This window comes from Pan paniscus, chromosome 10, assembly GCF_029289425.2.
Source record: "Pan paniscus chromosome 10, NHGRI_mPanPan1-v2.0_pri, whole genome shotgun sequence".
NCBI classification, from domain to species: Eukaryota; Metazoa; Chordata; class Mammalia; order Primates; family Hominidae; genus Pan; species Pan paniscus.
Window position 1 is genome coordinate 50,662,657 of NC_073259.2, and position 16,624 is coordinate 50,679,280.

At 35.4% G+C, this 16,624-nt stretch overlaps 1 protein-coding gene across 1 annotated transcript in view; it reads left to right on the forward strand.

The window, feature by feature from the left end:
* The window catches only part of ADAMTS20 (ADAM metallopeptidase with thrombospondin type 1 motif 20), a 191,725-nt gene that overhangs the window by 42,562 nt on the left and 132,539 nt on the right, over positions 1–16,624 (forward strand). The window contains exon 4 of the mRNA XM_055095736.2: positions 6,182–6,441. Within this exon, the coding sequence (XP_054951711.1) occupies positions 6,182–6,441 (260 nt within the window). The remainder of the gene's footprint in view (positions 1–6,181; positions 6,442–16,624) is intronic.

Here is a 16,624-nt window from a genome sequence, read left to right on the forward strand (position 1 = left end):
TAAGAAAACACTCTGAACCAGGTCCCCAGGATTTGAATCCCAGCCATGCTACTGATTAGTTAACATATGGCTAGATTTTGTTCATTAACTCATTTCTATAAAGTTTCTGTTTTTTGGTGGACAAATTCAACCCATTCAGTTTTATCATGATAAATGATCTGTTTAGTTTTGTTCCTTTTATTTGTTTTTATTTCTACCTCCATTACTTAGCAACTGTGTGAGTTTCTTAAGCTCTGTATGTTGTAGATTCCTCATCTGTAAAATGAGATTAACAATAGCACCTATCTTATTTGGTGTTATTAAATGTTTCAATGATAATAATAATGTTCTTTAAAAATTTATCCTTTTTTATTGCGGACTTTTTTTCTGTGATCTAATTATCATCTCCTTCAGTGTTCTCATTCCAGGCAGAAACTGTTTCTTTCATCATTTTATTTTATATTTTTAGCTTTTATTTTAGGTTTGGGGTACATGTGCCAGTTTGTTATGTAGGTAAACCTGTGTCACAGGGGTTTGTCGAACAGATTATTTCATCACCCAGGTACTAAGCCCAGTACCCAATAGTTATTTTTTTTCTGCTCCTCTCCCTCCTCCCACCCTCCACTCTCAAGTAGGCCCTAGTGTCTGTTGTTCCACTCTTTGTGAACTTGAGTTCTCATCATTTAGCTTCCACTTGTAAGTGAGAACATGCAGTATTTGGTTTTCCATTCCTGCATTAGATTGTTAAGGACAATGGCCTCCAGCTTCATCCATGTCCTCCAAAAGATACCTCGTTCCTTTTTATGACTGCATAGAATTCCATGGTGTATATATACCACGTTTTCTTTATCCATTTTGTCATCGATGGGCATTTAGGATTATGAATAATGTGGCAGTCTTTCATTATTTTAGTTTGCACAGAAACCATCTATTCTAGTTTAATCTCTGTCAGCCTGATTTCTTCAAACCATAGTGCTTTCTTAATTGAATTGTGTTGTTTTTTACTTATTATTGTTAGCCATTGAGATATATAATTTCTTAGCACTTAGGCCAGACAGACTTTGGGAGATTCTGCAGGGAGTGCGATATTAACAGGCAGTAGAAGATAAGATGGGATTTGTTCTTCTGCTAGAGACAAGTGGTAAATTACTTGATAAGAGGGATGCTTTCTTTTGAGGAGTGTGGAGAAGGCTTTTCTCTTCTTAGATGAGTGCTGCTTGTAGTCCCACATTGCAAATCATATCCAGTGCTGCTACATCAGCTAGCATAGTCAGCCTGTCCCAGAATAGGATGCCACGTATGGACAAGGAAAGCATCTCTTGCTGAAGCTTTGTTCATTATCACTTCCCCCACCCCAGCTTTATTGATGTATAATTCATTGATAAAAACTGTATATATTCAAGGTATACATCATGATGATTGATATATGTATACATGCAAAATGATTACCACAATCAAATTAATTAACACATCATCACCTCAGAGTTACCAATTTGTATGTGTGTGGTGAAAACACATAAAAGCTATTCTCTTAGCAAATTTCTATTAAATAAGACAGGATTATTAATTATAGTCACTATGCTGTACATTCAATTCCCAGACATTATTCACCTTATAACTAGAAGTTTGTATGTATGACCAGCCTCTCCTCGTTTCCCTCACTCCCCAGCTCCTGACAACCACTGTTCTACCCTTTGTGAAACTTAGTTCTTGTCCTTTCTAGTTTTCTCCTGTGGACAGACATTTGGGTTGTTTTTAGGTTTCACTATTATGAATAAAAGTGCTATAAACATTCTTTGAAACATTTTTTAATTGTGGTAAAAAAAAAAAAAAAAAAAAGGCCAGGCACGGTGGCTCACGCCTGTAATCCCAACACTTTGGGAGGCCGAGGTGGGCGGATCACAAGGTCACGATATCGAGACCAGCCTGACCAACATGGTGAAACCCTATCTCTACTAAAAATACAAAAATTAGCTGGGCATGGTGGCGCACGCCTGTTATCCCAGCTACTCAGGAGGCCGAGGCAGGAGAATTGCTTGAACCCGAGAAGCAGAGGTTGCAGTGAGCCGAGATCGCGCCACTGCACTCCATCCAGCCTGAGGCGAGACTCCGCCTCAAAAAGAAAAAAAAAAAAGTAACATGAGATTTGCCATTTTAACCCTTTTTACGTGTGCACTTCAGTAGTGTTAAGTATATTCACATTGTTATGCAACAGATCTCCAGGACTTTTTCATCTTGCAAACTGAGACTATATCCATTCACAACTCCCCATTTTCCCTTTCTCTATCCCCTGGTAACCACCAGTATACTTTTTGTTTCAGTGAATTTTACTATTTTAAGTATCTCATTTAAGTAATATCATACAGGATTTAAAAAAAAACTGGCTTATTTGACTTAGCATGATAACTTCAAGGTTCATTCATGTTGTCATATGTCACAGCATGTCCTTCCTTTTTTTTTTTGTTGTTGTTGTTTTTGTTTGTTTGTTTTAGAGGTGGAATCTCATTCTTACCCAAGCTAGAGTGCAATGGTATATCATAGCTCACTGTAGCTTCAAACTTGGAGGCTCAAGTGATCCTCCCACCTCAGCCTCCAGAGTGGCTGGAACTACAGGTGCATGCCACCACACATGCCTTCCTTCCTTTTATATACTGAATAATATTTCATTGTATGTGTATACTACATTTTGTTTATTCATTCCTTTGTCAATGGACATTTGGGTTGCTTCTCCTTCTTAGCTATTGTAAATAATACTGCAATGAACCTGGGTGTACAAATAGCTCTTCAAGACCCTGCTGTCATTGTTTTTGGATATTTACCCCAGTAGGATTGCTGGATCATATGGTAGTTCTATTTTTATTTCTTAAGGAACATCCATATTGTTTTCCGTAGTGGTTATACCATTTTACAACACTACCAACAGTGCATAAGGTTTCCAATTTCTCCACATACTTGTCAACTTTTGTTATTCTCTCTTTCTCTCTGTTTTGTGTGTGTTTAATAGTAGCCATTCTTATGAGTGTGAAGTGATATTGTGGTTTTGATTTGCATTTCTTTAATGATTAATTGTGCTGAGCATCTTTTCATATGTGTGTTGATAATTTTATAATATATTTGGGAAAGTGTTTATGCAAGTCTTTACTCATTTTTAATCAGGTTGTTTGTTTTCCTGTTGTTGAGTTGTAGGAATTTTTTTTATATTCTAGATATTAATTCCTTATCAGATATATAGTTTGTAAATATTTTCTCCTAATCCACAGGCTGCTTTTATGCTTTGCCAATTGTGTCCTTTGAGCAATAATTTTTTAAGTTTGATGTAGTCCCATTTGTCTATTTTTGCTTTTGTTGCCTGTGCTTTTGATGCCATATCCAATAAATCACTGCCAAATCCAATGTTATGAAACACTTTCTCTATGTTTTCTTCTAGGGGTTTTAATATTTTGGGTCTTTTAGATTTGTAACTCATTTTGAGTTAGTCTTTCTATATTGAGTGGTCTTGGCACTCTTGTCAAAAATCATTTGATCATATACACAAGGGTTTATATCTGGGGTCTCTATTGCAGTTCATCAGTCTATATATTTGTTTTGCTATGAACTTATACCAATTTTCTTGTGAATGTATATTTTCCTTCTCTCAGATAAATACCTAGGGGTGGAACTGCAATGTCATAGGGTAGATGCATGTCTAATTTAAAATTTGCCAGATTGGTTTTCAAAGTGATTGTACCAGTAGTTATTATTGCTCTTTGTAATTTTAGTCATTCTGGTAGGTAGAATCATATTTTTTTTTGTCTCTTTGTTGAATTAGTATTGAAGCACCTAAAGATACCTGAAATTTTATCTTTACTATGTTGTTAATTTATTTTTTGCCTCTTTCAACTAGAGTGTAAGCTTTATGAGGTGCTATTTGCTCCTCAATACCTAAATGTTTCCTGATATGGATTAGACATGCAATATTTCCTTTAAATTAACAAATAAATCAAAGCATAAATATGTATCTTTTCCTTGATTGAGATTTGTATATATCAGGTATATCTGGGATCTCCTCTAGGGTCCAGTAATTGGTCATGGATATTTTAGTGGCCAAGTCACTTCAGGAGAAAATGGCAAGAAAAAGTTTTAGGACTGCACAATTGGTCAAATTTCCAGAATTTCCCACTGAGATAAAATTTAAAACCTAGGAACATAACAATATTAAAAGCTAGATGTTTATAGGAATTAGAAAAAGAAGTTCATATACACTTTTCAAAAGAAGACATACAGGTAGCCAACGAACACATGAAGAAATGCCCAACATCACTAATCATTAGAGAAATGCACATCAGAACCATGATGAGATACCATCTCACATCAGTCAGAATGGCTATTACTAAAAAATAAAAAAATAATAGATGCTGATGAGGTTGTGGAGAAAGGGGAATGTTTACACACTGCTGGTGGGAGTGTAAATTAGCTCAGCCACTGTGGAAAGCAGTGTGGCAATTCCTCAAAGAACTAAAAACAGAATTACCATTCATCCCAGCAACCCCATTATTGGGCATATACCCAAAGGAATATAAATTGTTCTATAAAGACACATGCATGCGTATGTTCACTGCAGCACTATTTAAAGTAACAAAGACATGGAACCAACCTAAATGCCCATCAGTGATAGACTAGATAAAGAAAATGGTGGTACATATATACTATGGAATATTATGTAGTCATAAAAAGAATAAGATCATATTCTTTTCAACAACATGAATGGAGCTAGAGACCATTATCCTTAGCAAACTAATGCAGGAACAGAAGACCAAATACTGCATGTTCTCACTTGTATGTGGGAGCTAGATAACAAGAATACACAGACACACTAAGTAAAAGATACCTGGGCCTACTTGAGGGTGGATGGTGGGAGGAGGGAGAGGATCAGAAAAAAACAAATATGGGGTAACATGCTTAGTACCTGGGTAACCAAATAATCTGTGCACCAAACTCCCATGACACGAGTTTACCTGCAGAACAAACCTGCACATGTACGCCTGAACCTAAAATAAAAATTAAATAGAAAAAAAAAGAATAAGACGAATAAAATTTTTTATATTAATTAAAAAAATTCATCTGTGGAAACTTAATGTCTAAAGTGTTCTTTCTTTCTCACAGCCATAGGATTACATTCGTACTTAAAATGAATTATTTTAATAATAATGAAATATGTTTTTATATTTATATCTAATTCTTATAATACAGCCATGTCTTGGTTATTGATTATTTTGGTATTGATTATTTAGTTTATAAACTATCCAGGACCTTATTTCTTCTCACTTGACTCCTTTGGTCCGCTTTTCTATTGAAAATACCACCACCAAACAATTGGCAGAAAAATTAGCCAAGAAAAAAGGAAGAAGTAAAGAGGAAAGGAGAGGAACAAAATGAAGGGGAGAGAAATAGGACAAGCACCTGTGCAGCCCATGAATTTTTTTTCCATTAGGGCAATTAATTAAGATTTAAATGCACAGGCATAAATGTGTAAGTTTCTGTAAGTGCGTAGGACTTAAATGCATATTACTTCACTGTAATAATCTTTAATGTTCAATTATTTTTCATGCAGTATTTATATATAAGCAAACATAATAAATCAGGTATTTTATATAATCAAGTATTAAAAAATTTATAGGAACATTTGCCTTTCTGGATTCAATAGATTCACCCACATATTGTTATTTTGCTTAATTTTCTGTTGTTCTTGATGCTTTTCGCATGTAGTATAAAGAAAGTTTGTTTTGTTCTATATTTTATGAAGTTTCACCCTGCAAAATGGTACTACTCTGTAATGAGATTAAATGTCATTGTTGACTTGAAAACCTAATTCACATGCTGAGAAAAACATAAGAAGTCCTGGATATTTTTATTTTCTACTTGGTAGTTAATAAATGCTTTTGAATCGTCATACCTTCCTTTTCAAATATGACTTAGATAAAATTTCTTGTTGGTAAAGTCTAAGAAAATGTGAACTTTTGCAAACTTTTTATTACTATAAAAAGCAATCTTCATGATAATGCTGTACAATACTATTTTAAATAATAATTTCTCTTTGTTCTTTTATTTTCACGTTGGGAACAGATATGTAAGTATTAAATATTTTTGGCTGTTCTATTTTTTGCGATATTTTTCGTCACATCCAATTTAATGGCTCTGCATTATATTCTTTTTTTCTCCCTAGAAAGTCAAATAAAGGAAACCAGTTTACCCTTTCATACCTACAGCAACATGAATGAAGATCTTAACGTAATGAAAGAAAGAGTTTTAGGACACACATCAAAAAATGTGCCATTGAAAGATGAAAGAAGGCAATTACATTCCAGGAAAAAACGTCTTATATCATATCCAAGATACATTGAAATTATGGTTACAGCTGATGCTAAAGTGGTTTCTGCTCATGGATCGAATTTGCAAAACTATATACTGACTCTAATGTCAATTGTAAGTAAACTTAATATGACTTTTATATTTCCTAAAATGTTTAGCTTAATGAATTTTTTTCATGTCGAATTAAATTTTTTTTCTAAACTCTTTAGATGTAATTTTGTATCTAGGTTTAAGCCAAAAATAAGATTTCATTGAAGTTTAGTTTAGATAGAGTTATAGCAAGTATCCTATTCTGTTACTTGGACACCTTTCTTTCTAAAACATTTACAGATCCCCAAAACCGCTTATAGAAAATGCTTGAATTATTCTTTACTTTCTCACATGAATGGCTTCTGCCCTCTAGTGACAGGACTATCCTAGTTGCATTGATCTTTTTGCTCTTTGAAACTGAATTTTAAAACCTTACCCTATTTCTGCACAGAGGGGAGAAGATACTATTTTTATTATGGCTATATTCTCCAAATCAGAAATTTGGACGCTTAATATTTTAAGTTATACATGTATTTATGGCGATAAAGGGATAGGTTATTACTAATGCAACAGTCCTAACAAATTTGGAATATAAGGTCACGATAACTCTAAGGGTCCTTGATCTGATGTTACTATCTTTGTCAAGCAGTGGTAGTGCTAGTACCCACAGAATTGAATTCTAGAGCTAGTGAAGGGTGTCAATCCTGTGTAAGTGGCATCACCCTTCATCCTTATGTGTGTGAGCGTGTGTGTGGGGGTGTGTGTGTGGGCGCGCGCGTATCCCCCTCCACCACCCTGGGACATTCCTGAATTAGGCCTGTTATTTTAGAGTAATCACTAAGGGTAGCCCTTTTCACGCTAGTTTAGTTGATGAATTACTGGCCAGGTGTGGTAGCTCACACTTGTAATCCCAGCACTTTGGGAGGCTGAGGCGGGAGGATCACCTGAGGTCAGAAGTTCAAGACCAGCCTAGCCAACATAGTGAAACATCATCTCTACTAAAAATACAAAAAATTAGCCAGGCGTGATGGTGAGTGCCTATAATCCCAGCTACTCGGGAGGCTGTGGCAGGAGAATCGCTTGAACCCGGGAGGCAGAGGTTGCAGTGAGCCGAGATTGTGCCATTGCACTCCAGCCTGCACAACAAGAGTGAAACTATGACTCAAAAACAAACAAAAAAAAGAATTACATAGCCACCTATTTATAGATTCAGGGTATTTGGAACATATCTCATTGCTGGAAGTACTTCTATTCACATATAGGGAATTCAGGCCCACTTGGTTGAAAAGACTCAGCAAGGGCATATCTATAGGATATTGTAAATTTCCCTTAGCTAGATCCCAGTTCATTGTGACATGAAGATCATAAGAGACAATCATTTTTCTAAAATATGACATTTTACCTTAAATTCTTATTGTTATACCATAGTCTACATTGCCTAAACACAGTATATGAAACAGCGTGGGTACTCAATAAATAGTTACTGAAAGAATGAATGGAGACATGGTTAAAGTATTAATAAAAGTAATATTTTTTCAGAATTCAGTGCATTGTGATAAATAAAAACAAATATATAAAATGATTTTTCGAAATTGTGTAAAATTTACCCTTATTTTTACTTCAATTGAATTTTTTTAAATGACAACAGAAGTATAGATAGAACTTTATCCTAATTACTTTTTTTAAATTCTGAATTTGAAGTAAAATTACCTACATATATTACCTAGATGTATAATTATCTAAATGTTGGTATGGCAAACTCTAAATTATGAAGGGATTCTAATGAAAACTATGGTGTGGAGGATGTCAATTGATATGTACAAGATTGTATCAATTATATGGAACAATGGGATATACTTTGCAATAGAAAATGGTTAAAGGAGATGACATTCATTAAGAAAGTTGGGGCTCGGCGTAGTGGCTCACGCCTGTAATCGCACCACTTTGAGAGGCCGAGGCATGCAGATTACCTGAGGTCAGGAGTTCGAGACCAGTCTGGCCAACATAGTGAAACCATGTCTCTACTAAAAATACAAAAATTAGCCAGGCATGGTGGCACATGCCTGTAATCCCAGCTACTTGGGAGGCTGAGGCTGGAGAGTCTCTTGAGACCAAGAGATGGAGGTTTCAGTAAGCCGAGATCATGCCACCGCCCTCCAGTCTGGCCAACAGACTGAGACTCTCTCTCAAAAAAAAAAAAAAGCAATAAGGAAAGAAAGTTGGGTGGGAGAGATACTGAAGGAAAATACTAGATTTGATAGATTTTAAAACATGGTAAATGACAGATAACTATTGTCAGTGCTTTGGGCATACTGACTAGAAGGAATAAAGGAATAAACACAGGACTAATTTTGGAATAGTTTCATGCATTCTTGGTGACATCACCACCCTCAGAAAGGTTGTGTTATCTATATTTTACATAAAAATCAGTATTGGCCAGGCGCCATGGCTCACGCCTGTAATCCCAGCACTTTGGGAGGCCAAGGTGGGTGGATCATGAGGTCAAGAGATAGAGAGCATCCTGGCCAACATGGTGAAACCCTGTCTCTACTGAAAACACAAAAATTAACTGGGCGTAATTGCCCTGGCCAGAACTTCCAACACTATGTTGAATAGGAGTGGTGAGAGAGGGCATCCCTGTCTTGTGCCAGTTTTCAAAGGGAATGCTTCCAGTTTTTGCCCATTCAGTATGATATTGGCTGTGGGTTTGTCATAGATAGCTCTTATTATTTTGAAATATGTCCCATCAATACCTAATTTATTGAGAGTTTTTAGCATGAAGGGTTGTTGAATTTTGTCAAAGGCCTTTTCTGCATCTATTGAGATAATCATGTGGTTTTTGTCTTTGGCTCTGTTTATATGCTGGATTACATTTATTGATTTGCATGTATTGAACCAGCCTTGCATCCCAGGGATGAAGCCCACTTGATCATGGTGGATAAGCCTTTTGATGTGCTGCTGGATTTGGTTTGCCAGTATTTTATTGAGGATTTTTGCATCAATGTTCATCAAGGATATTGGTCTAAAATTCTCTTTTTTGGTTGTGTCTCTGCCCGGCTTTGGTATCAGAATGATGCTGGCCTCATAAAATGAGTTAGGGAGGATTCCCTCTTTTTCTATTGATTGGAATAGTTTCAGAAGGAAGGGCAATTAGGCAGGAGAAGCAAATAAAGGGTATTCAATTAGGAAAAGAGGAAGTCAAATTGTCCCTGTTTGCAGATGACATGATTGTATATCTAGAAAACCCCATTGTCTCAGCCCAAAATCTCCTTCAGCTGATAAGCAAATTCAGCAAAGTCTCAGGATACAAAATCAATGTGCAAAAATCAGAAGCATTCCTATACACCAACAACAGACAAACAGAGAGCCAAATCATGAGTGAACTCCCATTCACAATTGCTTCAAAGAGAATAAAATACCTAGGAATCCAACTTACAAGGGATGTGAAGGACCTCTTCAAGGAGAACTACAAACCGCTGCTCAAGGAAATAAAAGAGGATACAAACAAGTGGAAGAACATTCCATGCTCATAGGTAGGAAGAATCAATATTGTGAAAATGGCCATACTGCCCAAGGTAATTTACAGATTCAATGCCATCCCCATCAAGCTACCAATGCCTTTCTTCACAGAATTGGAAAAAACTACTTTAAAGTTCATATGGAACCAAAAAAGAACCTGCATTGCCAAGTCAATCCTAAGTCAAAAGAATAAAGCTGGAAGCATCACACTACCTGACTTCAAACTATACTGCGAGGCTACAGTAACCAAAACAGCATGGTACTGGTACCAAAACAGAGATATAGATCAATGGAACAGAACAGAGCCCTCAGAAATAACGCCGCATATCTACAACTATCTGATCTTTGACAAACCTGAGAAAAACAAGCAATGGGGAAAGGATTCCCTATTTAATAAATGGTGCTGGGAAAACTGGCTAGCCATATGTAGAAAGCTGAAACTGGATCCCTTCCTTATACCTTATACAAAAATTAATTCAAGATGGATTAAAGACTTAAACGTTAGACCTAAAACCATAAAAACCCTAGAAGAAAACCTAGGCATTACCATTCAGGACATAGGCATGGGCAAGGACTTCATGTCTAAAACACTAAAAGCAATGGCAACAAAAGACAAAATTGACAAATGGGATCTAATTAAACTAAAGAGCTTCTGCACAGCAAAAGAAACTACCATCAGAGTGAACAGGCAACCTACAAAATGGGAGAAAATTTTCGCAACCTACTCATCTGACAAAGGGCTAATATCCAGAATCTACAATGAACTCAAACAAATTTACAAGAAAAAAAAAAACAACCCCATCAAAAAGTGGGCGAAGGACATGAACAGACAATTCTCAAAAGAAGACATTTATGCAGCCAAAAAACACATGAAAAAATGCTCATCATCACTGGCCATCAGAGAAATGCAAATCAAAACCACAATGAGATACCATCTCACACCAGTTAGAATGGCAATCATTAAAAAGTCAGGAAACAACAGGTGCTGGAGAGGATGTGGAGAAATAGGAACACTTTAACACTGCTGGTGGGACTGTAAACTAGTTCAACCATTGTGGAAGTCAGTGTGGCGATTCCTCAGGGATCTAGAACTAGAAATACCATTTGACCCAGCCATACCATTACTGGGTACCTACCCAAATGACTATAAATCATGCTGCTATAAAGACATATGCACACGTATGTTTATTGCAGCACTATTCACAACAGCAAAGACTTGGAACCAACCCAAATGTCCAACAATGATAGACTGGATTAAGAAAATGTGGCACATATAAACCGTGGAATATTATGCAGCCATAAAAAATGATGAGTTCATGTCCTTTGTAGGGACATGGATGAAATTGGAAATCATCATTCTCAGTAAACTATTGCAAGAACAAAAAACCAAACACCGCATATTCTCACTCATAGGTGGGAGTTGAACAATGAGATCACATGGACACAGGAAGGGGAACATCACACTCTGGGGACTGTTGTGGGGTGGGGGGAGGGGGGAGGGATAGGATTGGGAGATATACCTAATGCTAGATGACGAGTTAGTGGATGCAGCACACCAGCATGGCACGTGTATACGTATGTAACTAACCTGCACAATGTGCACATGTACCCTAAAACTTAAAGTATAATAATAAAAAAAAATTAGCTGGGTGTGGTGGCGTGTGCCTATAATCCCAGCTACTCGGGAGGCTGAGGCAGGAGAATTGCTTGAACCTGGGAATCAGAGGTTGCCACTGGGAATCTCGGTTCCCAGCCGAGATCGTGCCACTGCACTGCAGTCTGGTGACAGAGCAAGACTCCATCTAAAAAAAAAAAAAAATCAGTATCATCACTGTTAGAAGATATTGTGACATACTTTGAGATAACTAAAGTTCTCCATGGAAGGTTTAAAGCCAGAGTTAATTGAAGGGAATGGAGACAGACCTTTTGACTTCATGGAAAGTAAATCTGCATCTGAGATTGCTTGAAACAACAGACCAATGCATGTACTTATCATTTTCTGGATTTTTAGGCCTAGTAGAAAGAGAGCAGGTTTCTGTTGAAGACAGAATTTTTATAGATACAGTCATCTGGTTTGTGTTAAGCTTTTGTTCTTAGGGAGATAGATGTAGCAGAGTTGAGGAAAAGGTGTGCATTCCAAATATAAGTGGGGTAGGAGGAAAAATTAAGGAGGGTAAGTCTCCCTTTTGAGATACTTTGAGTTTTTGTATATGCTTTCTTTCTTCCTAAGAAGCCCAATTTCAGATGACTTCTAAGCTACCTGGGTTTAGTGCTTTTCTTCTCTCTCACTGAAAGAATGTTCAAATGAGGACATAGGAAAATTAGCAGACCCTATGGTTCTGTACATAAATTGTTGTTTTATTGGTTAAAAAACAGTGATCACAACTATATTTATGGTTGCAAAAATATTAAAAGTGAAAGGGAACTTAAGAGAAAGGGTGACAAACTCTCCCTGTTTTACCTGGAACTTGATCAGTTTTGGTATTGAGTCTCATGTCCTTGGAAACCCTTCAGTCCTGAGCAAACTGGGACTGTTGATCACACTATGTAGCGATCAAATCCAGTCCAACTTGTCTTATTGCTACTTGTTAAGGCCATTTCAAAAACCGCTTTAAAGAGGTAAGAGAAATGCTATTTGCACATAAGTGTCCACAGATATTTCCAGTTTAGGAAGGAGCTGTTCAGGTTTTGCATACTTTTTCCAGTTTTTAGAAGGCACTCACTGCATTTATTCAAACATACACATGGATTATTGGTGATATTCTGTCACGGTAATTTAGGAAAAGGTCAAGACAATGTGACATAGGCTTGGTATATGATAAAGACAAGTTCAAAGTGATGAAAAAATAATTTTTGTCTGTTGAGCTCCAGATATAAAGGGGGAAATAGGGGAATGCTTTCAGGATTGAGCAAATGGATTATATACACAACTTGGATTATCTATCCTTACTCATCCTGCACAAAGTAAACAATTGTGCTGTCTTCTTAAACTTTTTCTTTGCTTTCAACAATTTAAGGAAATACCTGAGTGCAGTGATATTGAAATAAAGAATGTGACTTAATTCAGTTTTTAGTTGCACTTAATGTTGTTAGAATAGCCTAGAGACCCTTCTTACTTAAAGGTTTCTGGAATTAACATTAAAATTAGTGGGAAAGAACAGACTTGTGATGTATAATATATCTAGTGAAATAGTGTTTGTGTTACATGAGCAGAGATACTCAGCTGTTATTCTAAAACCTTTATTCATAGGGAATTTGGTTGACAACATCAGGTTAAAATGGCATATATATATGCATTATTAAGCTACTAAAATGTATGTAAACTAGAGCAGTTTTTCCTTCAGTATATTTATTTTGATACTCAATTTGTTATTTAATAGACCTTAAATATTTACTAAGTATTAAAGACTTCCACACTTCATTTTGTTTGTAAGGGTTTGACTCTATAATATTCATCCTGTTGAAGATTTAATAATGTAAATTTAAGGAGCATCATGTAATCCTCAAGAATTAACCCTTTCATTAAAATATGGTTACTATTATTAGAGGAATATATCAACTAAAAACCCTCATTTGCATTACATTGATTTTATACCATTACTTTCAATCTTGTTAGTTGCTTTTACTGATGTTATTAGGATGGGGAAGATTTTTAACTATATTAAAATAAAAACTAATGATATGCTTTCATACTTCAGGTATAACCATTTATATTACTTTTCCCTTCAATTTAGTGCTCTGCATATTCTTAATTATTTGCACATATTCGCTTTGTATGTATGTAGAATTTCATCATTTTCAATTTAAAAATGAAAAGATCTTTCCAAAGAAGTAAAGAGTAATGATCTTTGTAAACAAAATTTGTTTGTCAAAATCAGTTTTTTATAGATGACTTTGTACTTCTTAATGAAGGTGGCCTATGAACATACCATATGTGAATGTTTGCTAAAGCTCTATCTAGAAATTATTTTCAAAATGGTTGGTAAGTTAATGGTGATAGCAATTTGTTTCATGCTTTGTATGAAGTATATTTTGCCTAGAATTTTCTTAAAGATTTCAACAATACAATTCATACCATTTCTTCTTCACCTTTCATTCAATATCCATGAAAGAATAGTATTTACTATTTTATGAAACCTATAAACAAGTCAGAACTACTTAAGTGAAGGAAACTAACATTTAAGGAATAAAAGATTAAATACATTTTAAGTAGATCAATAAAAATTCGAATACATAGCACTCTAAAATGTAGTGATTAAGGTAATATATTGAAAATATTACAAGGCTTTTAGAATAGGATGATATGTTAGAAATCTGGTCTGGTGTTTCCTAAAGTGTAGTCTATGGAATGGAATATTAGTCCTGTGATACGCTCCATGGTGGGGGAGCTAAGGACTGTGGTCATATAGTTGCATGAAATACTGTATATAATATCTCTGTCTCATAGATTTAATATATGTATGTGTGTGTGTATGTGTGTTAGCCTATTCAAGATTCCATGAAGATATCTAATTATTTTAGCTCATTTCTCAAACTGTGGAATGATTTTGTTCTTTAAAACAAATGTCTTTCACAACTCTTCCCAACAGCACCTGGTTAATATTAATCCAATATGCAAGGACATTGTGACCCAAGGGTACCCAGTGCCTCAACATGGATATTAAAGACATTAAGACAAAAAAAATCAACTTATTTTCCAGGGTTGACCAACTAGCTTGTAGCTACTAACAGAGCTGGAACTAAAGACCAGGTCTGCTGACTGCCTAGGACTTCTCTGAGGCCACGGGCAAGTGACCATAACAGGACAATACCAGTGGCCGGGGGATGTGTTGCAGCAGGGTTTTGAAATGTCTTCAAATGTTTTGTACCAAGAACTAATTGGTTCAGAATGCTGAATAAAGATCAGATAAAGTAGTCAGTGCTCTAAAGCCAGACTGTACAGAATGAAAATTGGGTTCTGTTTGCTACCAGCTGCCTAACTTTCAGTGTCTTAGTTAACTTCTCTGTATCTTACTGTTCTTATCTGTAAAATGGACACTATAATAGTTCCTATCTCATAAGATTTGTCATGATAATTAAATGAATTAATACATTTAAACTTGAACACATCTGGCACACAATAAACATTGAATAAATATTTTATGTATCATTTAATATTTACTCATTTATTATTTATAGCAAACATAGTATCCTATCATCAAGGCAATCTAATTTGGGGTGGTAGTTTTAGGAAGGAGAGAAGTGCATTGTACATACTGCTTCAAAAATTCTCTGAGTACCAAATGGGCCTTGTGGCTATTCATTGCTTGAATCACAATTTAGCTTTATTGAATAGAGTTGTTCAATAACATCACCTTTAAACATCTAAATATAGTTAAAGGTATACGTATATCCTATATGAGCACTTAAATTATAAAGGTCAGTAAAACAATAAGAGATACAATTAGAAAAAATGAGCATGATGACATCCTTAATTATTTAATGAAATATACTATTTTAGTGTAAAAGCAAAATATCACTTTCTTTGGGGGAAGTAAAAATTATTTAAATCAAACCATCTGTTTTTGTATCTTTTACCCCCAGAGGACTGTGAGTTAAGGGCAGAGATTATGCCTTGTTTGGCTCTGTATATTTAGTAAGCAACACAGGGTTTGATGGGCAATAGATATTCAGTAAGTACTAAAAGAGATAATAAAGCAATCATGCTTTTGGATACTTTGCTTCCAATTTAGACATACTGTGATAATTAACTTGAAACACATGTACTAGAACTAGCATTATGTATATCTATATCTGTATTATGCCTTTTCTTCTGAAAAAGCTTTATAAGTAGCAATAAGAACAATAGCCACTATGATTGATCCCTTTGATCCTGGCCCTAATCTAAGTACTATTTGCAGACCATCTCATTTAATCCTTATAGTAGCCTAGAAGTAGGTTTTACCAAATGGCTGTTAGAATTGGAACCTGTGTCTGTTTCCCTTAAATAACTATGTTTTATAGCCACTATCCACCTTGCATAACAATTGTTTGCGTTATCTTTTCATTAGTGTTACATTCAAGGATATTTTGCTGTAGTAATATATTTTAAATTATATTATCAGAATATTGGGATTTTTTTTCCAAATTCTAGCTTGCAGATTTGTCACTTTTAAATAAATGTGCAGCATCTGTTTCCTCCCGAAACTGGAAATATTTTTGTGATTATATATTTTATAGCTGATATTATAACATCCAGATTTTCATTCATAGTCAAAATACTTGGGACAATGGATATAGTAGTTAGCCATGTAGATACCTCATAGTGCATATGCTCTTTTTTCTGTGGACCACTGGATATGCATATTATTCTGAGACACAGAAGTCTTCACAGCTGTTTTTCATTTATAGGGGAAAAAGAGCTTTTATAAATACCTTTGAGGTTTATCTTTTACCTTGTAATTTGACTTAGAAAAACATCCACTTTTAAACTCACAGGATCAAAGTAACTCCAAAATCATAATTACAGGTGTGCTTTTTTTTCTCCATGGTAAATGTATTTTAAAACATTGCCTGTAAAATGAATATATAAATTCAACTGTAAATTCACAGCTCCTATTTTAAAGTGAGAAGTACTGCATTGCTAACAGACCTGCTTGAAATCACCAATCAGCTGACCATCCCAGTCTTAACTTACTGTCAACCCCACTGGGGCTACCTCCACTCTTGCCAAAAGATGCTACCACCAGAGCCAAAGTCATCACTATAG